General features: G+C 39.7%; 1 protein-coding gene across 5 annotated transcripts in view; it reads left to right on the top strand.

The window, feature by feature from the left end:
* TJAP1 (tight junction associated protein 1) overlaps positions 1 to 21,349 on the top strand; it is a 60,869-nt gene extending 39,520 nt beyond the window's left edge. For 3 of the 5 annotated variants that reach the window (XM_026695540.2, XM_087935737.1, XM_087935744.1), the window contains exons 7-12: positions 1,447 to 1,475; positions 4,556 to 4,717; positions 6,093 to 6,159; positions 9,931 to 10,038; positions 11,841 to 11,924; positions 16,974 to 21,349. In XM_026695540.2, coding sequence (XP_026551325.2) covers positions 1,447 to 1,475; positions 4,556 to 4,717; positions 6,093 to 6,159; positions 9,931 to 10,038; positions 11,841 to 11,924; positions 16,974 to 18,287 — 1,764 coding nt within the window. In that variant the 3' untranslated portion in view covers positions 18,288 to 21,349. Of the gene's footprint in view, positions 1 to 1,446; positions 1,476 to 3,600; positions 3,771 to 4,555; positions 4,718 to 6,092; positions 6,160 to 6,611; positions 6,642 to 9,930; positions 10,039 to 11,840; positions 11,925 to 16,973 lie in introns of all 5 variants that reach the window. The other 2 variants (XM_087935752.1, XM_087935748.1) reach the window with 2 other exon arrangements.
* The last annotated feature ends 2,497 nt before the right edge of the window (positions 21,350 to 23,846 follow it).

Genomic DNA, 23,846 nt, shown 5'->3' with positions numbered 1-23,846 from the left:
AAACAGACTTCCTGAGGGTGGTATGAGGGCCTGACGTCCACAGGTGGGGGTTGTGCTTACAGCCTAACACTGTGCAGGATGTTTGGCATTTGTCAGAGAACACCAAGATTGACAAATTTGCCACTGGTAGGCACCCTGTGCTCTTCACAGATGAAAGCAAGTTCACACTGAGCACATGTGACAGACATGACAGGGTCTGGAGACACCGTGGAGAACGTTCTGCTGCCTGCAACATCCTTCAGTATGACTGGTTTGGCAGTGGATCAGTAATGGTGTGGGGTGGCATTTCTTTAGGAGGCCGCACAGCCCTCCATGTGCTCGCCAGAGGTAGCCTGACTGCCATTAGGTACCGAGATGAGATCCTCAGACCCCTTGTGAGACCATATGCTGGTGCGGTTGGCCCTGGGTTCCTCCTAATGCAAGACAGTGCTAGACCTCATGTGGCTGGAGTGTGTCAGCAGTTCCTGCAAGACGAAGGCATTGATGCTATGGACTGACCCGCCCATTCCCCAGACCTGAATCCAATTGAGCACATCTGGGACATCATTTCTCGCTCCATCCACCAACGCCATGTTGCACCACAGACTGTCCAGGAGTTGGGGGATGCTTTAGTCCAGGTGTGGGACGAGATCCCTCAGGAGACCATCCGCCACCTCATCAGGAGCATGCCCAGGTGTTGTAGGGAGGGCATACAGGCACGTGGAGGCCACACACACTACTGAGCCTCATTTTGACTTGTTTTAAGGACATTACATCAAAGTTGGATCAGCCTGTAGTGTTTTTTTCCACTTTAATTTTGAGTGTAACTCCAAATCCAGACCTCCGTGAGTTGCTAAATTTGATTTCCATTGATAATTTTTGTGTGATTTTGTTGTCAGCACATTCAACTATGTAATGAACAAAGTATTTAATAAGAATATTTCATTCAGATCTAGGATATCTTATTTTTGTGTTCCCTTTATTTTTTTGAGAAGTGTATTTGCCATAAAACAAATCCTAAATACTTTTTGTGTAATAAGCCTTGTGACTGAGAGATTTGTTCAGAATAATCTGTGTTCTTAATATAAATTGTCCTCTCTTCATAACCACAGTTGTGGCCTAGCATAGGCAGTTTCTCGAAAATATTTGTGGCTTCACCAGAAATCTGATTTTCAGGTTGATCTTGTCCTCTGGCATCTGCTTGCACAAGTCCCTGCAGTTTTCTTGGCAAGATTTCAAATGTAGTTTGCCATTGCCTGTTTCCTAGGGCTGAGAGAGTGATTGGCCCAACTGAGTTCAGGCAGGAATAGAATGCAGAGTCTCCTGGTTTCAAGACATGATACAAACCACTATCCAAACTTGCCCTTATTTTTTCCATTTAGCATTTGTATGGTTTAGTTTGCTATTCTGATAACTAGTTCATACTTTTAATTAAACCTTAATTCTGTTTCCTTTTCTTTTCTGTAGGAGCCCTTGACAGATGCAGAAAGGATAAAGTAAGTATCCCAGACCTTGTTTTGTTTCATAGTTGTTTGTAGTACTTCTGGTTTCACGTTATATTATCTCTGCTTATTTCCTGATGTTGTGGAATTAAGTTTTCCTCTGTTAACTTTTCAATATGCTTAAAAAGAACTAATGTATAACTTTTAAGTCTGGCAAAGATGATCATTGTTAAGATAATAATGGCTGACTTGAGCTTAAACTGCCAAGGATGCTCTTCACAGAAACCCAGCTGAAGAATTATTAAATTAAAACTCCAGTGTTATCTTTGTCTTAGTGCTGCTGTAACAGCTTAATTTAAGAACATTATCCATTGCAAGTTTGATCATCTATTTATGTATCTTGAAAATATTATTTTATGTTTTTGGAAAATTAGGTAAAATATTTGCAGATGATAATGCTGTGAAGAACAGAATTATTGAATCTTTGAGAGAATTACATAGATGTAAATGTATGGATTTGGCAATATAATCCTTATGCATCAGTATTTCCAAAGCCAATATGTGAATCTTCACCTAGAAAATTATTTGGTGACTTAGAAGTGGATAGTTCTCTTAATATGAATATTGAAATCAAGGTAAAAATGGGGTGGTTATTTTCCTTCCTGCAATGTTATTAGTTTTCCCTGAAACACATACATTATTGAGCAACTTTTAACTTTCAGGGGAAGATACCTGAGCTATTTCGCTCCATCCGGTTGCTGTGCTTAATTTAAAGGCTGTAAACTAAGAAGGAACTGTTTGCATAGATAGGTGACCTACTTTTTACAATTAAACTCCCTGTCTGTAGAGTAGTAAAGAAATGATCAAGGACAGGGGTGGGATCCGACCGGTATAACTACCGGTTCGGTGATTTTACGTTTTGCTGCACATGCGTGCATATCATCAGTGAGCTGCCTGGACAGCTGAGCAGCACAGCATGCGGGTGCACAGCAGTTGAAAAAGCACTTTTTTCCTGCTTTTTCAACCGCAGCTGTGTCGCGCAAAGCAGCTATGGTTGAAAAAGCAGGAAATAAAGGTCAGGTAAGAGCCCGGGCAGGTGGTTGGGCCAAAACAGCAACAGACATAGAACCGGTTCTATGTATGCTCTCTGTCTGTTGCTCTTCAGAGCTACTGGTTCTACAGAGTTGGTCAGAACCGGTAGAATTCCACCCCGGATCAAGCATGGAATTTTCCTTCCCTGACCAAAGCAAGTTGCTCACATTTACTGATGTTGGTGCCCAGGTGGGCTTGCTCCTTAAAGCGGTCTTAAGGCCATCTTCATTCTGTGCATAAGATTTACCTGATCTTGCATGCTCTTTTTGATCCCAAATTCCTTTCATCTTACATTCTCGTCTGATAACATGCTAGTAATTTTGAAAAACTATCTTTAATACTATCCAAATAGCAATAGCAATAGCGCTTAGTCTTATATATTACCCCTTAGTGCTTTACAGCTCTAAGCAATTTACAGAGTCAGCATATTGTCCCCAACAATATGGAATCCTCATTTTACCGGCACCTTGAAAGGATGGAAGGCTGAATCAGCCTACCCAAAGGGCTCCTGTAGCAAATAAAACCAGTCACAAAAATCTGACTAGAAAAGCAATTAATGGAAACTATATACTTTTGTATTTCACAAGTAACATTTTAGGAATTCCCTCCCCCCCAATACACCCCTACATCTTTAACCATCACAGGCATACCAATATAGTATTCGACTGACTACTTGCCTTCTGATTTTTTTAGATTAAATAAGCCTAACATCAGTACCTGGAAAAATGTTTGGGCAAAATAGTGAAGGAGGTCATTTGTAACCTTTTTGAACACAATACTGCAATTGCTAAGCCAAGCTTTTTATAAAAATAGGTCATGTGAGACAGAACTCATCTCCTTTGCAAGTCAATTATTTTACTATCCATGCTGTGGATATAGCCTGCCTCAATTCCAGCAAAGCTTTTGACAAGATTCCACATGGCATTCTCGACAAGTATTGAAGTATAATTTGGATAGCACCACAGTAAGATTGGTCTACAGCAGAAGGTCAACTGTGCTCAGGCAATCAGCATGAATGGTTCTACATCGTGTTACAAAGCAGTAACTATTGGAATCTATTTCACAGCCAGTATTAATCTGCATTTTTATAAAAAATCTGGAAAACGAGATTGATGGGCTGCTTACTAAATTTGTAGAGGACACAAAATTGGAAGATCTGGTTAAAATCCTAGGTGGCAGAACAAGATTGCAGACTAATTTGAACTATTTAGAAGGCTGGAGTGAAAAGAAGCAAGTCGTTCTTCAAAAGGGAAAAATGTAGGTTGTTATATTTAGGGAGGAAAAATGCATGACATGCCTAAGTAAAACATGAGTATTCTTGGCTTGAAAGCACCATAATGGAGAATGACTTGTGTGTATTCATTGTCAACAAGCTAATGTAAGTTAGTGTGAGATAATTGTTAGAGGAATATTGTATCAAAGATGTGTGAAGCCCTTATTCCCCTCTACTACACATTGGTGAGTCCACATACATAATTCTGGGATGACATTTCCGGAAAGTTGTAGGGGCTTCATCACTGGAGGTTTTTAGAAAAGACTAGACAGCCACCTATGTGAAATGGTATAGGGTCTGCTGCTTGAGCAGGGGGTTGGACTAGAAGACCTCCAAGGTCCCCTCCAGCTCTATTCTGATTGATTGATTGATAATTTAGAACTGGTTCAGAGGAGGGGGACAATGATGATATAGAGACTAGAGCACAGACTGAAGGAACCTTGGATGTTCAACTCGAAAGAAAAAAGACTGAAATTCTCTGTCCACAGGACTTGTGGATATTATGCGGAAGTGATGGTGTTTTGGGTGCCTATGAGTGTGAGTTATAATTAGCCAATTGTTTTAAGCAACTTTTCAATTTATAAAGCTCATTTGTTCACTTGGCAGCTAAATTAGGTGACAATTGAAGTTATGTTTTATGTATTTATCTAGTTTTAATTTTCCAGATTCCAGAAATGCAATTGAACTTTGTTCAGAGGCACATTGCTATATTGGCAGCAAAGTTTCCTGTAGTTTAATTGGAAATAAATTTCTGCTTTTTGTACCTTAGGTTGCTGCAGCATGACAATGAGGAGCTGCGTCGACGTCTGACCTATGTCACCAATAAAATGGAAGCAATGGAGAGGGAGTTGGAGTCTGGGCAAGACTACCTGGAGATGGAGTTGGGCCAAAATCGAGAAGAGCTAGAAAAATTTAAAGACAAATTCCGTAGGTATGTGACTTTTAGAACATCAGGTGGGGAGGAGGAGAGGAAACAAAGCAGTCCAGTTCCTTAGTTGGTAGTGTTTAGCTTATTCTGCAATATATTTTAGCATACTCTGCCATTTAGAGAAATACTGCAAATGAAATCATGGAAACCTTGGGCTTTCCAGGTGTTGTTCAATTACAATTCCCAATAAGCTTCTGGCTGTTATTCTTCATAGTAGTTGTTTGATAGCATATGGAAAGTCACAGGCTTCTGTATTCTCTTGTAGATCATTATGTACAGGGAAATTGTTCTACGTGAAATGTGTGTCCTGAGGCATGCAGACACCACTTACAAAGCTGGATTTTTTTTCTCCTTTAGCATTTGGCTTGCTATTGGATAGCTTAATGTTATGTAAGACCCATGGACTTACAGAGCTGTACTGTAATTACATAGAGACTCTTTGGTCAGGCTTTTTAATACCTTGGTTAATAACTGAAGACAGTTATAGGAAGCTGGAAACAGAGAAAGAAATGAGCTTTACTGAATATTGTGATAGGCATGTGTCCAATCCAAATGACTCTCCATGACTCCCTAATATGATGGCTTCATTGTCTCAATTGGAGTTGAATCTTGAAATCAGTGATACCTGTTGGGATATATCACACTTTATTTCCATCATCTAGATCACTGTACCTCCACCTTGGCAACTTGGAGGTGTGTGAACTTCAACTCCCAGAATTCCCCAGCCAGAACCCCTTCTAGGGGTTGAAGTCCACACATCTTCAAGCTGCCAAGATTGAGAAATACTAATCTAGGGCTTTGTTACGTTTGGGAAAGTTGTTGACATGAGTGATGCCTTACTGTTGTAGGGGGAAGGGGTCCTTTCTCATTGCTTATCAATATTTATTTATTAGATGTTTATTAGATGTAACCAGGCCTGGATACCGTAGTTTAAACCAAACTGAGAGTCCACTTCTTAGTAAACACACATGGATTATCAGCTTAGAAACGGGGGCAATAGAGACAAATGTGCAATCATTAGTATAGCAACTTCACAGGTGGAGGGGAATATGAGATGGTGAAGTAAGAGACAGAGATTAACCTTTACTTGATCATAATCTTCAACATTTCTGCTTTTTTACTGGAGTGAATTTTAATAATTTCTCCTTATCAAGCTTGTTCTCTATTCCTTCTTACACCTTCTCCCCAATTTTTTACCTCCTATCTCAAGCTTCCTGCAGCTTAGTGCAGAAGGAGATGGAATACCTAAACATGGCAGAGTTTAAGGCATGCCATAAATACAATACCACAGTCCATTGTATAATATGTCATATCTGGTGTTCACCCTGGGGAAACTTCTGTGCCTATTCAGTAACATGGGTACTCTTCTATATCTTAGATTGCAAAATAGTTACACAGCTTCACAAAGAACAAATCAGGATTTGGAGGAGAAGCTGCATGCCCTGGTAAGTGATTGTATGGCCCTATATTGAGTAGAATGGGCAGGTCTAACTTTTTTAAAATCTTAAAGAGTAATAGTACTGTATAGTAATATCAAAATGCAATGCATCAAGAATTGGAGTAGAATTTCAGTTTAGAGTTGATGAAAATGGGCATTGCTTCCAAGTCTTGTGTTTTGTGTAATAGGGTTTTGGGTTCTCCTGCAGTGCAGCTATTTGTAGTTTTGTCTTGTAGCTTTTTAAGAGTCTTTGGTGTCATTATGTGCTGCTTATTGTAGAATCCGGGTGGGATGGTTTTGTCATGAAATGTGGGGTGTCAGAGTGGAGCCAACATTTGTATATTATGTGCATTCATAACACTCATGGCTTTTTTTCTCTCCTCTCTCTTTCTCTCTCTCTCTCTGTTTCTTTCCTTCCTACGCTGCTGCTGGCACATGCTGGGTGTGCTCACCTCTCAGGCCTCTCTCAGTCAAAACTGGATTTTTGCAGTTGCGTCTTTTCGTTTGTGTGTTTTTCTTTTCCTCTTCACATGTTTCAGCCTTTCCAGTTTCATTGTTGTCCATGCATTACTCAGCCCCACTTGCACTGTCTTTGATGGGATCCAGAAAAGCTGGGTTTGATGGGATCCAGAAAATCAGCCAGCAACTTGGGTTTGAATGAAATAGCTGATCCTTTCCTAGCATGACTTGCTCCATTCTATATTATGGGATGTCATAGTTTAGGGGGGCTGTATGCCATTTGTCTACCCAAAAAATTAATCCATAAACTGACATGAAATACAGTACTTTTCCTTATCATTGCAGAACTAGGAGTTGGGTAGTATAGTTCTTAGAAGCTTCAATCACCATAACCAAAACTAAGGATTTCTCATTCTAGTACAAATGTAGTATTAAATCATTATCATTTTAATCCAATATCAACATTCATGCTTCACAAGACAGAATGGCGTGGGAACAAGTTCATGTTTTTCAAATTCAGTAAAATGTTTTTTATGCTGAAGCAAAAAAGTGGCATAAAAGTGCCAGTAATCTTTGTATTACTATGAAAGATATATGATTTGTCACTTGAACTGAGAGATGGGTGGCAAATAAAGTTGAAAATAAAATAAATGTGATCATGTGAAATAACAGAAAGCCTCTGATCCTGCTCATTTTATATCACAGGTTGTATAACTTGAGCTGGAAAAAGAAACAAAACATATATTTCAGCAAGGTTATAGGAATTCTGCTTTTCTGAGTGGGCTTTAACACAATAAGGTATTACTTTAAATGCAAAACGAATACTCTGAGAATCAATTTTCGTGGAAAGCACAAGTGGACAAATTTCAGTTGTATATTTTCCTGGTCCTTGAATCCCATCCTGACCAATACTCCTTTACTATGAGTGCTTTACTGGGTGGGATTGCAATTGAGCAGTAAAGTAGCCTTAAAATAATAGACAGATCTCAACATTCATTCCTCAAACTCGGGCCAGATCTCAGCCCCAACCACTTGCCTCATCAACCTACCCATTGCCTTCATTTTGCTCCAAAGGGTGGGTCTCAGCTGCTGGAAGGTTGATCACCCATTGAAAGAGCCTATACCTAGTATTTAAAGGCTGTTGTGCACTTATTTGAAAGCAAACCCTATTAGACTGAGTGAGGCACACATGACCTGTGTGGTACTGTGCTGCTTTTCTGTGGAAAAGGTAAGGTACTTTTGTAGGGCTTGAAAATGAAAGGCCAATGCCTATTGAAATTTCATAGCAGAATTTTCCCTTCCTAGGATACATAATTAAAATGCTTACGTTTTGCTACTTTAGCAAAATATCTTAATTTGGAAGAAGTTGGGATAAAAGGATGGTCTTGGAGACTCAAGAAATAATTGAAGGCTAGGATACACAAATCAGTTTAAAGTCTATTTCTTATCAATATGGCATGCATTTAAACATTACTTTTTGCCCCTCAGACAGTCTCTGAATTACCTGTTTTTTAAAAGCTATCCAGTTTTTAAACACTATCCAGTTTTGTCTAGTGATTAAGGCACAAGCTAGAAACCAGGAGACTAGGAGCTCTAGTCCTGATTTAGGCATGAAAGCCAGCGTGCGATACTTTGGGCTAGTCAATCTCTCTCAGCCCAATTCACCTCATAGGGTGATTGTTGTGGGAAAATAGTACGAAGAAGAAATATTAGGTATTGGTATGTTTGCCGCTTGAATTATTTATAAAAAATAATAAAGATGGAATAGAAATAAATAAACAAACCCTCAATCATTGTTATTTATTGTACCTGCCCTATGCACCTTGCTCAAAGTATGTATTTTTGTTTGAATTCATTCCAAGATGTATTTCATTTTTGGTTGATCGCATCACTTTTATTATAAAGAATATGTGTGTGTGTGTGTGTGTATTTTCTTAAGTTTTCGCGGGTACTTACATGTATGGCATTCAGCTTTGTTCGGGTATTTTCCCATGTCATTGTAGTTGTGCTTTTAAAGTTGTAGCAACGTTTCAGCAGAATCTCATCTGCCATCATCAGGCTGGTGTATTGTGACTCACAGACGAACACCATACACAACTACAATGACGTGGGAAAATACCCGAACAAAGCTAAATGCCATATATATAGTGTTCTCCAACAATACGCCCCCCCATAGGAAAGCCCCTCCCTCCAAATTTAGGCCTAGTTTAAAACATTTGAAATTGGGGGGGAAGGCGGGGGGGGAACTTGCCACTAGGAGTGCCCCGTGGGCAGCTACGCCTCACCATCAGCCGCTCCTAACAGCCAATCATGGTGGAGCATGGAGGGCTCCCTTACCCCACCTTTACCCGGGTCAGCAGGCGGGCGGCATCGGCGTGGATGTCTGGCAGCGTTTCTGACACTTCTCAGGCCTCCGTAGCTTCCACAGTTCCCACCGGTGCTGACAACTCTCTCGCCAGCGCCGTCTCCAACAACAGTGTCTGTCGCTCCCACTTTTCCCCTGTCCCCGTAACAACAGAAAAAAAAACATTTTGAGGTACCTGGGAGCGCCGTGCACTGCATTTTGGTTTAATCCCGAGCAGCTGGGTGGGCGTGAGAAGAGCCGAACAAGTGTCTCTGCTGCTGCTACCCTTGGTGCTCCAGCCTTGGGCACTGCAAGTTTGCAAAAGTCCCAGTGCGCAGCCTGTTCCTGCATTCCAAGCGCCCAGGCCGAGCTGCAGCTGTCCCTCTCTCGCCAGCGCCTTCTCCAACAACAGCGGCGGGAACCATGGAAGTGTTTCAGCCGCTTCTTGGGTGGGGGAGCTGCCTCCGTAACTTCCACGGTTCCCGCTGCTGCTGCCGCTGTTATTGGAATTGGCGCTGGTGAGAGAGGGACAGCTGCAGCTCGGCCTGGGCGCTTGGAATGCAGGAACGGGCTGCGCACCGGGACTTTTGCAAACTTGCAGTGCCTGAGGCTGGAGCATCAAGGGTAGCAGCAGCAGAGATGCTCGCTCGGCTCTTCTCATGCCCACCCAGCCTAGTTTAAAACATAATGCCTGATTTAAAGAGTATTCTTCATGTTTGCATGATGTTTTTGCAAACAGTTATGAAGAAGTCAATGAACACTCAAACATAGTTTGCGTTCCTAAGTAATGCCTTCCTAAGACACACACAAAAAATTACCCGGGTTACGTAAACCTCCTATCTTCTTTTGCTAAAGAAACAAAAGGAGTTTGATTTTTAGAGTTGGGTAGGGTGTGGAAGAGAAGAGGGCAAAGATATGAAGGCAGCCCAATTGTTGACTAATATGACTCATCACCTGTATATTGCTATTCTCTAGATTAAAAAAGCTGAAATGGATCGGAAAACTCTTGATTGGGAAATTGTGGAGCTCACCAATAAGCTTCTGGATGCCAAAACAACTATCAATAAACTAGAAGAGCTTAATGTAAGCAAACTTTTTTTCAAAGCATTGATCTTGTGTAAGAAATAGAAATAATTAATAGGCTTATCCTTAAGTATATTAGTGTTTAAAGTTCTGTGACGAGCAGCTGTTGAGGTAATTCCCCATTAGGAGAATGAGTGCATACAGGGAGACGTATTGAGAGAAGTGTTTGAATAATACACACACAGCACACAGATACACTGTAGAGTAAATGTAGGTTTTTTACTTTCAATAAAGGTTTAAGCAAAATTCAAAATAAGCAGTCCAAAGTCATTCACAGGTAAGATCAGTCAGTTTTCAGTCCAGAGATAATCCAATAACAAAGTCCAGTATCAAAAAACAGTTCAGTATCAGACTTACATCAAATTCAAGAATAACAGTCAATTAGGGGGAACGGCAAAACTCTCCAACAGAAGGAAAACAGACTCACTGAGACACACTCTCTTCTGAGACTCTTTTGAGACTAAGACTAAAACAACCCAGGTTTCTGGCTCCACCTTATGGCTGTTTGAGAAACCATATCCAATTACAGTTTTTGCATTTTCTTAAAGATACAGTATTAAAATGTCTATCCTGGTTCATATATTTCCAACCCAAATAGCTGTTAGGTGACTTACATTCCTAACAGCAGCACACGACAGCCTGCTAAAGATCAATAAACACCATTCTAAAAAAAAAGACCAGCAGTGTATAAGAGAGTCCAATTGCTATCCAAGCAACATATTGATGCTAAACTTTTTCAAGAAGATAGATTGTGAAAATTGGGATGCTTTATCAGTGTTTCGTTTAGAACAGCTTTTCTCAAATGTACAAAAATTATGAATATGGGGTTTGCCACTTGATATGATTCATATGCCAGCATATCTTGAGGACCTAGGTATGGAAATGCAGTGCATTAACTGACAGCCATATAACTTGGGTTATTCTATCAGACTTTTACCAAGGATTCTGAAACATTTTTTGTCCAGTGAGTTGTTTTTTTAATTTTTTTTTAAATTTTTATTATTTTTCCTTTTAGCTTTGTACACTGATGCATCAGCCTGGCCTACATATCACTTCTATATGGTCCTATCTCTAAATATGGTCTAGTCTGGAGGGGTCAAACTCAAGGCCCGCAGGCCAGATCTGGCCCTTGGGATGCTTAGATCTCACCCACGGGGTTGTCCTGGAAACAGCAAATGACTGGCCTGTGGTGCCTCTGCCAGTAAAAACAGAACTCAGGAGCCCATTTTCACTGTCAGAGAGCTCTCAGGTCACCATAGGTGCCCCTGACACGAGTGACATCAAGCTGCCCTCCCCCAAGGTCAAATACAACCCTGATGTGGCGCTCAATGAATTTGTGTTTGACACCCCTGGTCTAGGCCTTTTCTTAGGCCTTATTTACTGACTTCTGTTTCTAAAGCTATAAAGTTCTCCGTTTACAGTAGTTTTCTTTCATAAAGCCTGTTTTAAAAATAACTATTCTTGTTTGTGAATGAACTTGTCAAATTGCAAAAGTTTTAATCAGCCCCAATGGAGAAGAGGCTAGTAGCTAGAACAGGTAGTAGACGATAGTAGCTGTACATTTTAATGCATTTTTATTTTTCTAAAATGTTCATTGGGACTTGTGAGGGAAATTGATATGATCAAGACTGGTTCTGCCCTTAGCCTTCAGCTGCCAGATTCTGGGTTGCTGTAAACTTGCAAGTTCTCAGTTGTTTCGTTTTCATCATTATGGAATACTTCTGTAGTTTTGCCTGGGATATCACATTGTTGTGAACCATTTCAAGCTATGTCTCTTCAATTATGATGTGTTGTCTTGACAGGAGCGATACCGGCTAGACTGTAACTTAGCAGTGCAGCTCCTGAAGTGCAACAAATCTCACTTTCGAAACCACAAATTTGCTGATGTGAGTAAAAACCTGAATGGGTTTGAGGACTGGTGAATCACTTTAATGGCCTGGGATGAACTGCATGTCCTTATTTTTCTGGGATTTCTGTTTCCTGCAAAACAGTTAATGACAGTCATTTTGTACATGTTGTTTCTCGTTCTCAGTGCCTGATTGGCTTTAAATTCAGTAGGTTCCTGAAAAGAGTTTCATGAATTGCAGGTTTCCTGCTTCATTCTAACTTTACTCTTTTTGTTTCAGCTGTCCATTTCTATGTGAATCCTCAGCACAATGAGTTATTTATAAGTGAACTAGTAATCCAGTACAAGTATCTGTTTACTACAGGGTTTTTTAACTAAAGTGAGGAGGCAATTTAGTAGCAGGACAGAAAATAAGGAAACTAGTTAGACTAGGAAGTTTAAATATCTGGTAGATTTCCAGATTTCATAAATATCACAAATCTGTTCCAAAGTTCAGTATGTTCTTGCTATTGCTTTTACCATTACGGTGAGTATATTTTTGCTGGTTTTCAGGCTTGCAGAATAGTATACAAATACAATCATGGTCAACTAGAAGTCCTAACAGCTTTTGTTAAAAAAAAAAAAAAGATATATTGTTCAAATCTGCTTTCAGGGTAAAAATCTGTGAGTTAAACTGATGGCAATCTTAAACAGAAAGCTATATACAAAATATATGAAGGGAAAGGACTTACTGTCTCTTGACAGTGTTTCTAAAGTATTGTTATCACCACTGAGAAGGATTCCTTACTTATCCAACAGATCTTTATAGTGTTAGATTTATTCCCAGGGTAGATGTTGAAAGTCTTCTGGTACTGGTGTATCATTGGACTCGGAGTTGAATTGGGACCAAGATTTAACATCAAATACAGTTGAAACATTTATACTTTGTTTATACATATACTTATATTCATTGCAGCTTTTAAAAATAGGAACAAGATTAATAGATGATGTTTGCATAATACGTTTTAAAATATATTGATAGATTTGAAAATCAGTATATGAAATCTACCCTTTCTTTATTGGAAGAGATAAATTCATCTTCAGTTATACTATATTATTCCATAATTAAATGGCACCTCTACAATTATATAAGTATATAGAACACATTTATACATTAAAACTATTTTTAAACACTTGCTTTCTCCCATTTCAATATTGCAATAACACACCAGTAGAATCAATTATTTCATGAATTTTTCAACTAACCTGTATATATTCTGATGTCTAGAATCAGCTGCTACTGACATCTTCAAACATCCCACTCTATCTCAAGAATTTCATATTATTTTAGTTAAAATGAGATGCTTTCAGTTCAGGCTAATGGAGACCAGACCAAAATGCTATTAATTCCTATAGATATTGAATATGCTATGAATTCTAGTGATGTCATTGTGCTTCTTTGTGTTCTTTATGTACCATACAGATAGGCCTTACACTTGAACAGAATATTCTTGAAAATATTGTAGAATTGAGCACTTGATTCATTCCTGTGCTTGAGAATTTGAGCTTATGCTCAAACGACATGGCTGCTGCTTTCCTGCCGTTTATTGCCCCAGTGGCATCAACAGCATCAAAAGATTATTTGAACATTCTGCCTTGGAGATTTAGATTAAGTGACTTTTCTTGGGCTTTCTTTTTTTTTTGTAAATTTTATTTGAGTTTTCACAAAGAGAAAGAAAACAAACAAATAAAACATCTTTTTTGAAAGCAGCATAATCCCGAGTTACATTTCTTCGTACAGATACAAATTCAGGTTCATGCTGATTTTTATATTCTATTCCATATCTTATTACTATTTTACATTTTCTGTATAACTTCTCCCCTCTTTTAATTTTCTCAATTTTATTTTAATTATCTCATCTCAATTCAAATCATTGTATTTATATTTTTTGTCTGTCCTGTTTCAATTATATATTATCTTTTCTCATTAAACAAAATTTCTCCTGTAGTTACTGATTGGAGTATGACGCTTTTATATCTTTTCCCTAAAGTTGTAATTCAATATAATACATAACTTCCATTCGGATTCTGCTTGGTACATTCTTAAAATACACACTATATTCTTAAAAAAAGAAAAAAAATTATAAATGTATATAATTAAAACAACATTCCATTCCAATTCAATTCTATCATTAATATTAATATTCATTAAACATCTTTAACATTACTTTTCAATTAAATATCATACTTCTATGGGAACAATTATAAGCTTTCCATAGTTGATTCCCCCCCCTTCACTTATATTTTATAAAACATTAACTAATTAAAATGTTCCCGTTCCTTTCTAATTCAATTTTCTCATTTATTTTATTTCACTTATTTTATTCACAAACATTTCACTAAATTACACTAACTATTTTATCCCTCATTTTAATCATACGTTGTTTCCAATTTTCTAAAGTTATTTCTATTACGAATATAACAATACAATCTTATGTACTTTTACAGAATCCCTTTTTCAGTTAGATTTTCACCCATTATCTCTAAATAGGTCCTGTTTCTCTATATCTTGTTCCGGTCCTTTGTAACTTCTTTTCCTTTCCTTCTTCCCTCTCTTCTTTTCTCTCCTCTTTTTACCCCCTTGTCTCTCTACCTCTATTTCTCTCTTCTGTATTCCCCCTTTCTGTTGTTTTCCAGTATTATACTTATTTTTTGAATTATTTTTCTTTTCTTTGGTTGTTTTTTTAAGTCTTAAATTCTCCATTCTCTTTCCCCCATTTCCTTTTTCTTCCCCACATAGAATTACTTGTTCATTAAAGATGGCTTCTTCTTTGTCCCAGTCTTCTTGTTTTGCTGTCTTTTCTTGTTTCTCATAGTTCCAAATCTCCATTTCTAAGAATTGAAAGACGAAGCCAAAAGAACCCTTCCCTTCTTGTGCATCTTCTTTGTACTTTTGAAGTTCCATTTTCAATTCATCCAGAAGTGGTGCCACTGTATAAATTTTTAAACAACCACCCAGTTGATTTTAGTCATTCAAATATAATAATCAAAAATCCAAAGATCACCAAATAATCCAAATACACACAAGCTGTTTCTTTTTTGCTCTTTTTTTTTTTCAATTTCTCTTCCTGGGCTTACTATTTAGTTGCAAAGTTTCAGTTAAAATGTATCTTTTAGAAGTCTGGTTGAAGTTTTACTTTAGATTCTTTTTAATTCCAGGCAGTCTCCTCCCTCTTCCAGATCCTGCCCTTATTCTTTTTCTCTCCCTTCCTGCTTATGAAAAAGAAAGTTTTTAATGTCCAGAAATCTTTATTATCCCTTTGGCATTTTGTTTTATTTTCAGCTTAATTGCCTATTGATGTCAAAGCGGATTTTTCCGATTTCTTATTTAAGTCTCTTAGTTGTCAGTATAGGGAAGGAGAGAGAAGAAAAAAAAAGCCAAACCTTTCCCTTTTCACTTTCCTTCTCTGCTTCCGACTTTTCTTTGGGAGCGATGTTATTTTTTTTAAGTTTAAATTCCAGGGTACCTTGGTTGTTGCTTTTACAATTTAACCCGGTCAGCCAAAACTTTCACTTCTTATCTTCCTCCTGCACATTCTTTTCCGGTCGAGTTCTTCTTTGTGGTGGCCATTTCTGACCACCGCTGCAACCGCCTTCGCGAAACGGAGTAATGGCCAGCTGAGGAGGAGAGATGCGGCTCTCCTCGACCCTGCTGGCGATCTCCCCCCTCTTCACCACCTCTACGGGGTGGCTTAGTCCCGAAACCAGTCGGCTCAGGGCGCTCCAGCGGCGAGCCCAGACAGAAACCGTGCATGATCGCGGATCTCTGTCTGTCGCCGAAGCCCTTCAAGCTGGAAGTCCTTCTTGGGCTTTCTTTTTGCATATTAATTTTCCTAAGTACAGCATTTATTTAGTAAAGTAGTACTTTTATTTTTAGTGCTTCTTTGGAGCCTGGGTTTTTTCCCCCCGCTGCATAAGAAAATTGCTCCATTGTATTGAAATTGTGCCTTGATGAAAGCCATCACATTCTTGCTTTAATATTAAGAGATTCATGTACATGCTGGTTTTCAACATTTTTTAAAAAATGGATTATTTCAAATATAGACTGCCAAGCTACTCACCCTACGGATGACTTGTGGACATCCCTTTAGGATATAGAGTTATCTATTATTTATATAAGGGTGGTTTTTTCATTTATATTTGCAAGCATGGTACATCATGTTCTCAGGTATCATTGTTTACACATTTCTACTGTTGGATATTTATGTTAACACAATGCTTGTTGTTGCAATCCTAATGCATCTGGCCCATCACCAGGGCATTTGGTCAGGGACAAAGACTCTGCATGTCACCTCTGCATTCACCCTATTCTATCTCTGCCGTTGGTGCTGGTTTTCATGTTCCCAGTCATTCTTCTTTTCATGGTTTACAGGAATTGTTGCAGTATTTATTGAGAAAAGAACAAGAGCTGAGTCCTGCAGGAAGGCATCTTAGGAGAGCCGGGAAGGATCACATTCTGCTAAAAACTCAGCTGTAGAATGTTCTGCAGAGAATCTATTTGTGTGACTGCAGAGTTGAAAGCTGATGAAAATGTTATACTCCTTGCTTATAATTTGCTTGATAGACTGTCTATGAAAATTCTTCCAGGGAGTGCAAAGTGGTTCTGTTGCCAAAATCAGTTGAACTAATTGTAGGGCAGTTTGGCCAAGACAGTGGCCTATACTTACTAGATGCTTCCTGGCAGATGTAGTTTATAACAAGGGCAGGGAGGGATTTGGTCATTCAATTCAGTGTGACAATCAGCTTTTTTCCCCCACCAATCAATAGTATTGTGTTGGCCTAACACAAGCAAGGAATGCAATATTTCTATTTCTTCTAAATGTACATTGGAAACACAATATTTCCCCTGATTCCGGGATAGAAATAGAAGAATTTTGAATGTGGGTGTAACATATTTGAAAAACTCTTCAGTTATATTTAGTTATAACAAGCAATTTACATGGGTTTTGCAGAAATCTCTGCAGACACCTTGGTGCATTTGTCCATCCCATTTACCCTGTTTCCTATATGCTATTTTAATTCCAGACTACTATTGTCTTTTTCTTATTAGCTTCCATCTGAGCTGCAAGATATGGTCAACAAGCACTTGCAAAACACTCAGGATTCTGTAGGCCCTGACCAGGAGGAACTGCACACCTTGGCTCCCTCTGATGTTGTGCCCACCTCAGTCATTGCTAGAGTGTTGGAGAAGCCAGAATCACTTGTGCTGAACTCAGCCAAATCCAGCAGTGGAAGTTGCTCTATGGCTGAAGATGTTTTTGTGCACGTAGATATGAGTGGCACTCTTCCTGAAACTTGTGTGAGTTCGGGGCAAGGAGAAAGCAAGGGGAAGGAGGGATCTAGACAGCAAAATGGAAGCTGCAAGTCACAGAACTGCTTGGAGAGTCTGCCAAAGGAGGTGCCTACTTTTGAGAAACTAAGCCCATATCCCACCCCTCCCCCTCCCCACCCCATGTATCCAGGGCGCAAAGTCATTGAGTTTTCCGAGGACAAGGTGCGGATTCCAAAGAACAGCCCGCTGCCCAATTGTACTTATGCTACCCGCCAAGCTATCTCTTTGAGCTTAGTCCAGGGGGAGGATGAGAACTGTGACAGGCAGCGCCCCTTTCCCAGCAGCCCAGCCTCAGGTCAACGCTCTGCCTCCAGCTGCTCCTACCAACCTTCCCCCAAGTGTAGCCGGGTTCCTGGATCTTCTCAAAGCAGCCCCTTCAGCAGCCCCCCACAGGTTCCCAGCACATTTGCCAGCTCTGCCAGCTCCGAGGAGGATTTACTAGCCAACTGGCAACGGATGTTTGTAGATAAGGCTCCTCCTGCCACAGAGCAGGTGCTAGTAAACCGGACTGCTTTTAGCCGCGACACGGCACAGGAGCTCCAGAAACGTTTCAGCCGCTCCATGCAAGAGTTAGGTCGGGTAGCTTCCGCCTACTCAGATGGCGAAGAATCTGTGCAGAGCTGCAGCTGGACTGTAAGCAGGGACTCAAGCGTGGACATTGACAGCACAGAGTTTCGGAGTCGCCGGAACCACTTCTCTTCTGACTACAGCACAGATTTCTCCCAGGACGAAAGCTGCAAATTACTGCAAAGGTCTGGTACTGAGGGGGTGGCAGAGCCTGTCATTTCTTCACCAGAGAAGTCCAAAGATTACATAGACTACCCATCTGGGAGCCCAGCTGAAGAACCGGAACTGCTGTTCCAGGACAGGAGGGTGAACAGCCAGGAGGGGGTTTCTGAGCAGAGCAAGGATGCCAAGAGCAAGCCACCTCCTGGGCGCCCACATCGCAGCCCCAAAAGAATGGGGGTTCATCATTTACATCGGAAGGACAGCTTAACCCACGCTCAGGAGCAAGGCAACTTACTTACTTGAGAATGGAGAAGAAGAATTGTCTTGGCTACCCAGGTTGAGTGTTGCATTTTCTTCCCAGGGTTGCCCTTCAAGCCCTGAGGCTCAAAGCATTGCCATCTCGGGTTTTTTTGCCAGGAATTCTAGGCAATGTTTAAGTATTTACTGTCTTTTTAATACATGGGAAAGGGGGAAGCAGCTCTAACACCAGGATGCACTTGGGTGTATGCTGGCAACTCTTCTGTGCTTATGTTGACTGTTCAAGCACTCCTCAGGTGTGGATAAGAGATAGAATTGTGCTCTCTGTGCCTACCGTCTTCAACCTGTTCTCCTTGTCTAGAAGGCCAAGATCTAGAAAATAGTTACACTGAGTCCAATTATAATAATATATATGATTGGAAAACCAGCACAATTTTAGATCTACACAAGCACTCAACTATGTGAAATTGAATCTGGTGGTAATTACCTTACAGACTTTCCCTCTTAAGGGAAAAGAACAACGGAGCAGTTAAAACAAAGATATGCTTTCTATCTCCCCTCCATGCATCCTTTCTCAAAATGCATGGTGCGGGATTCCACCTGACTTCCATTTCTTCAAAAATTCTGCCTTCACACTTACTGATCAGTTCCAATTGATTCAAATTAAGTCCTGAGACACCTGAAGCCTGTATTTCTACCTTTTTGGCTTGTGGCCCAGGATAGGAATGTTTAGTCCCTATTTTCTTGCCTCAATCTCCCACCAAGCCATCAGGCGAAGAAGATGAATGAAGTGAGAAGCCTTCTGTGAGTGAACAGAAGTTCTGTAAGCTTTTGGTGAATTCTGTAACATTTTGACGAGTTCCTGTTTGTTTCTCCAAGGATTCCTGTGGCTGTATGCATTGGTCAGCAAGGCAGATGAGGCACAGGGATCACCGCTACCATTTCTTTACACGTTGCATATGAGGAGTGGGGCTCCATATTTGGGAACTTGGGGTTTTCTGCCAAACTAGACCTCAGACTCCCTGCCATAGTCTCCCAACTTGGGCTAGATTGTTTGCCATAATGAACTGAGTCTGTGTAGCTGTCTGTTTAGCTATCACTTGGATACTTTGGATCGTGTCTTGGTGATAGTATACTATCTATGTTTTCCTTTGGATTAGTCTTCCTCACTCTTATTCTTTAGATGTGTAGGGGCTAAAATTCTCAGCAAGTGTGACTGTATAGGCTTGTGTGGTTTCAACACTTCTGAGGGGATGCCAAATTGAGGAAGGCTGTTTCAGGTCTTCAGCTATTAATATGTACTTATCTCTCCATTTTTGGGTGAGCAGAAAGGTGTAGTGGAGTGGGGTGGTACATGCTGTAGAAGAGACAGCTCAGCTTTTTGATTTTGAGTCATCTTACGTCTGGTCAATAAAACTATTTCACTAGCTGAGGAAGAAATCCACATTAATCTAAGACTAAACCATACAGCCAGATTGCCTCTTGATGACTCTTCTCGGCACAAAATTAGATACTTCTTGTTTGCCCCCTTGGAGATGGCTGATGAAGATGGGCATCCCCATATGGGGTCCAAACTGACACTAGTGCCTTTCCAAGGCCTTATCCAAGGTCTTTTATTCCCTTTCCCCCTTTTTTGTTTCTTGTTTGTATTCAGTATTTTGTTCTTCCTTTCTGGCTATGTTTTTGTGTGTTATTTGCGCGTCAGAGGGGAGGGACTAAATTCATAGTGTTAAGAATTTTTCATCAAAGAATCAAACCTCCATATTTGAATTCATTAGCCTGCCATGCTATTCATGCAACCAGAGAAACTTCTTGGCTACTTCCCTTAATTGTTTGCCAGTTATTTGTTTGAATGAGATTTTGGTAATTTTCTGTTAGAGAATATTATGGCCTTTCTTTTCAAATACAGCAATCTGGTCATACCTGACCTTTTGGATATGGTCGTGTTTAAATTCTTATTAATGGACCATTCCTTTAGTTAAGCTGCTAGCTACTACATTGTATTAGTGAGATGTAACACAGTATTTTTTGCTAATAAACTGGCGCTAAATATATTATTCCTTTAGCTTACATAATACTTAGTGGTCTGATTTCTTCAGCTGATATTTATTTACTTCTTCGTTCATTCTCTTGATTTAGCTTGTGAATTCCTTGAATTTTCTCTGCACTACATGGAAGAGGACAAAGGTCACTATTTTTTTTTTCTGTTCCAGTCCTCCTGTATTCTTTTAAATCAGGTTACTGATGGAGATAGGGCAGCTTGGTGACCATTTATTTAAACCAGTATTGGTTGAATCTTATCTAGTTGAAATGAAATAATTCTCATGAGCTAATTGGGTCAATGGAATCGATTTGAGATGATTACGGTTACAATATGTTAAATCCAGATTCAGTTCTCCTTTCTGTGTTTGGCTGCATAAAACATTCCGATACTGACACAAGTATAGCTGATAACTAGATGATTAAAAAAAAAAAAATCCTCCTCTCCTTAGGTACATTGAGCTAAAGAAGGAACCCATAAAATATCATCTCAGGGTCGCTACCATCCCTCTTTTGGCCCTCACAGCCCTCCAAGTGGGTGGGATTTAAATTTTTGGATTTTTTTACATTTTAAAAAAAAGTTGGATATGGTTTAAGAGCCAAAAATGGATAATGTAAACCTTGCAGAGGTTATGGGTACCCATTTAACCCCTTAAGCTAACCCCTTCTATAAGTGACCTTTGAAGTGCTGTTGACATGCCGCCCAAGCACTTGGGTAGTCCTGTAGGTAATAACTTAATGGGCTAAAGGCTGGGGGAAGAAAGCCAGAAGAAAAGAAATATTTTTTTTATTATTATAAATGAATAGTATAATTTATCAGGTGAATTGTGCAATCTGGCTTCTTAGTCCTTCACCTCTGGCAGTATTTTGTTGGAGAACTTGACTTATTTTAGCTGTTCCCACACTTTAGAGTCCCAACTCAAGACTGTTAACCTACAAGTAAAATGTTTTGGTGGTGGTGGTGTGTGTTTTGTTTTGGGTTTTTTTGGATTTTTTTCATTTTGTTTTGAGATTTTCAAACTGATAATGTATATTTTAAAGGCAGAAATAAAACTATTTTAAAAATAGGTCTCCGCAGTTGGTTCTTTATTTTGTGGCTTGAATCAGAAACAGACCATAGAAATCTTCTGCAAAAATTCTAAAGATGCAATCACAGGTATTTTTCAAAACCTGCTAAATGATGTTAACCAGAAATGCACGGGATCTAATCTGGAACCACCTTAATGCAAAAGTTTGCTTTACCACTGAGATACAACTCTCCCTGTAAATTACACCAAGATTAACTTTCCTTTATGATTGTATTCAAATCGCATTTTTCCCCCTAGAATAATCAGTTAGGTAACAATTGACCTTTGGTCTTTAGCAGGATGCTGAAGACCTTCGTGTAGCATGAGGCACCCTTACTAAAGTAGAAGCATATATTCTTTTTTTTTTAATTTTCAGTATTTGGTTTTTAGATCCCTTCAAATTCTTGATATACATTTATACCAGCCTTTCCCAACATGAGTCCTTCTAGATATTCTGCTCTCTAATATCCACCTCAATCTCACCTTCAACCACTTTGAAGGTTGTATTTGAAATCTAAAACATCTCTGGTTGGAAGTCAACTATAAACCATGGAAGGGTTTACTGAAAAAAATCCTAATTAGAAAATGCAGACACTGCTGCCTCCTATTGGTTTTCAAGGTCTTCATGTTTTATTTGCAAAGGAGATATATAATTTTCTAGAACGGTAATACTGTACAATAATATACTGTAGTTGTTGGACCAAAGTGAATGTATACATAGAAGTAAGGCCAATATATAAAAATTAGTAGAGATAATGAGCTGTAATCACAACTAATCTCTAATATGCTTTTCCATCTTCACTCAAACTGAAAGTGTGATGGTCTATTGCAGTGGTGGCGAACCTTTTTGGCACCGAGTGCCAAAACGGGAGCGCACACGCACCAAAAACCAAAAGAGCAGCTCCCTGGCGCAGCATGTAGGAGCACCACAAACCAGAACCTCAGCTTCCCAGTGCGCACATGTATGCCAGCCATCTGGTCTTCCGGTTTCTAACGCGTATGTGTGCGCGAAGACCAGCTGGCCAACACACGCATGCACACCAGGGAGATACTCTTCCCGTTTCTGGGGCTCCCGCACATGCGAAGACCAGCTGGCCAGCGCAGATGCGTGTGCTGGAACCCAGAAGAGCAATGAGTGACAGCTGACATGCCCAGAGAGATGGCTCTGTGTGCCGTTTGTGGCATGCATGCCATAGGATCACCATCACGGGTCTATTGTAATGTTATCACTTTGGTTCTGAATTAGTTGTTGATACATTCCTGGGGGAATGAAGGTTTTGAAAGTTTTTTTAATTGATCCATTTATGTGTGCTTTAATATAATTGCTTTGGATTTTATTTTTAATCAAGAAAAAGTTGGTTCATTGGACTTATTAGTTATGGACAGAGGATTTTGTTGTGTGGTATCTTCTTCCTACTCACACCCAGGGCAGAACCACAAGATTCTCACGCTTTTTGTGGGAAGACACTTCACCACCACCAGCTTTGGTATGATAAATCCCAGGATTACCTAAAGAAAACATGCTTCGAAAAATATAGTGTGTGTGTGTAGTTTTAAACTATATAGAATTACAGTAGTTACTGAAATTGGTATGTATCAACACCTAGACAAGCTAGATGCCACTTCTGCTGTAAAAAAAACTTTGTGTAAGTCAAATGTAGTTGTCATCTTTAGCAAAATCAGGGCATTTTATGGTATATCAGAGCTGTCCCTGACAGTGGAATTTTACATCTGGACAGTTAATAGCCATTGCTATTAGAAACTACCTTCTGCTCTGCCAAAGAATGCTTCATCCAATCATTGTAATAGTTATGCTCACGGGGTTTTTATAAAGGAGGACACAGAGTATTGCATGGCAATTCTACAGATGTGTCCCAAGGCATTCATAGTGAGTCTTTAGGACTCACACACATAAAGTTACAAGGGGCCCACAGGAAGGCAAATTCTATTAGACACCACTTATCTGGAAATAGTGGTTGGTGCTTATTTCTTCCCTTTTGCCAGTGGGAGAAACTATTTCCCCAGCTGGAGCCAAGGCTAATACAACACATGTGGGGTTTCTGTGCCTCCCCCAAATAATTTGCATCCCTTCTCGCCATTTGCTGCTTTGGGTGTGGTAGGAGCCGAAGGAATAGGAAAGTCTTATGCCCTAGTTCCTTTGCCTTTTTGTCGTTGGTGATTAGGGATAGGCGTATATGCTGGTTGGTTGGTCAGGAGTTTCTTTTTTCAATCTCAGTAAGATCCATATCTCTAGAAGCGCTTTCTAAATAGATTACCTTGTTTGAAAAGTCCCAATATGAGGTCTGATTTTATTACTTTGCTTTCCTGTAGTCTACCTGTATTGTCATTTAGGTTAATATATGCCATAAAGCCAGGCTGGCTATTATGATTATGCCTTCTCCTGCCTTGGCCATGGGATCAAAAATCTAGGAAAAATGGAATAGGCAAGGAGGGCTCTTAGTAATAGGACTAAGGCAGTTAATGGGTTCTGTGTTAC

The sequence above is a fragment of the Pseudonaja textilis genome, chromosome 1 (genome assembly GCF_049901715.1).
Source record: "Pseudonaja textilis isolate UNSWEBS1 chromosome 1, rPseTex1.2, whole genome shotgun sequence".
NCBI lineage: Eukaryota > Metazoa > Chordata > Lepidosauria > Squamata > Elapidae > Pseudonaja > Pseudonaja textilis.
Note: the sequence above shows the minus strand (reverse complement) of the source record. Positions and strands in the feature narration are given on the sequence as shown.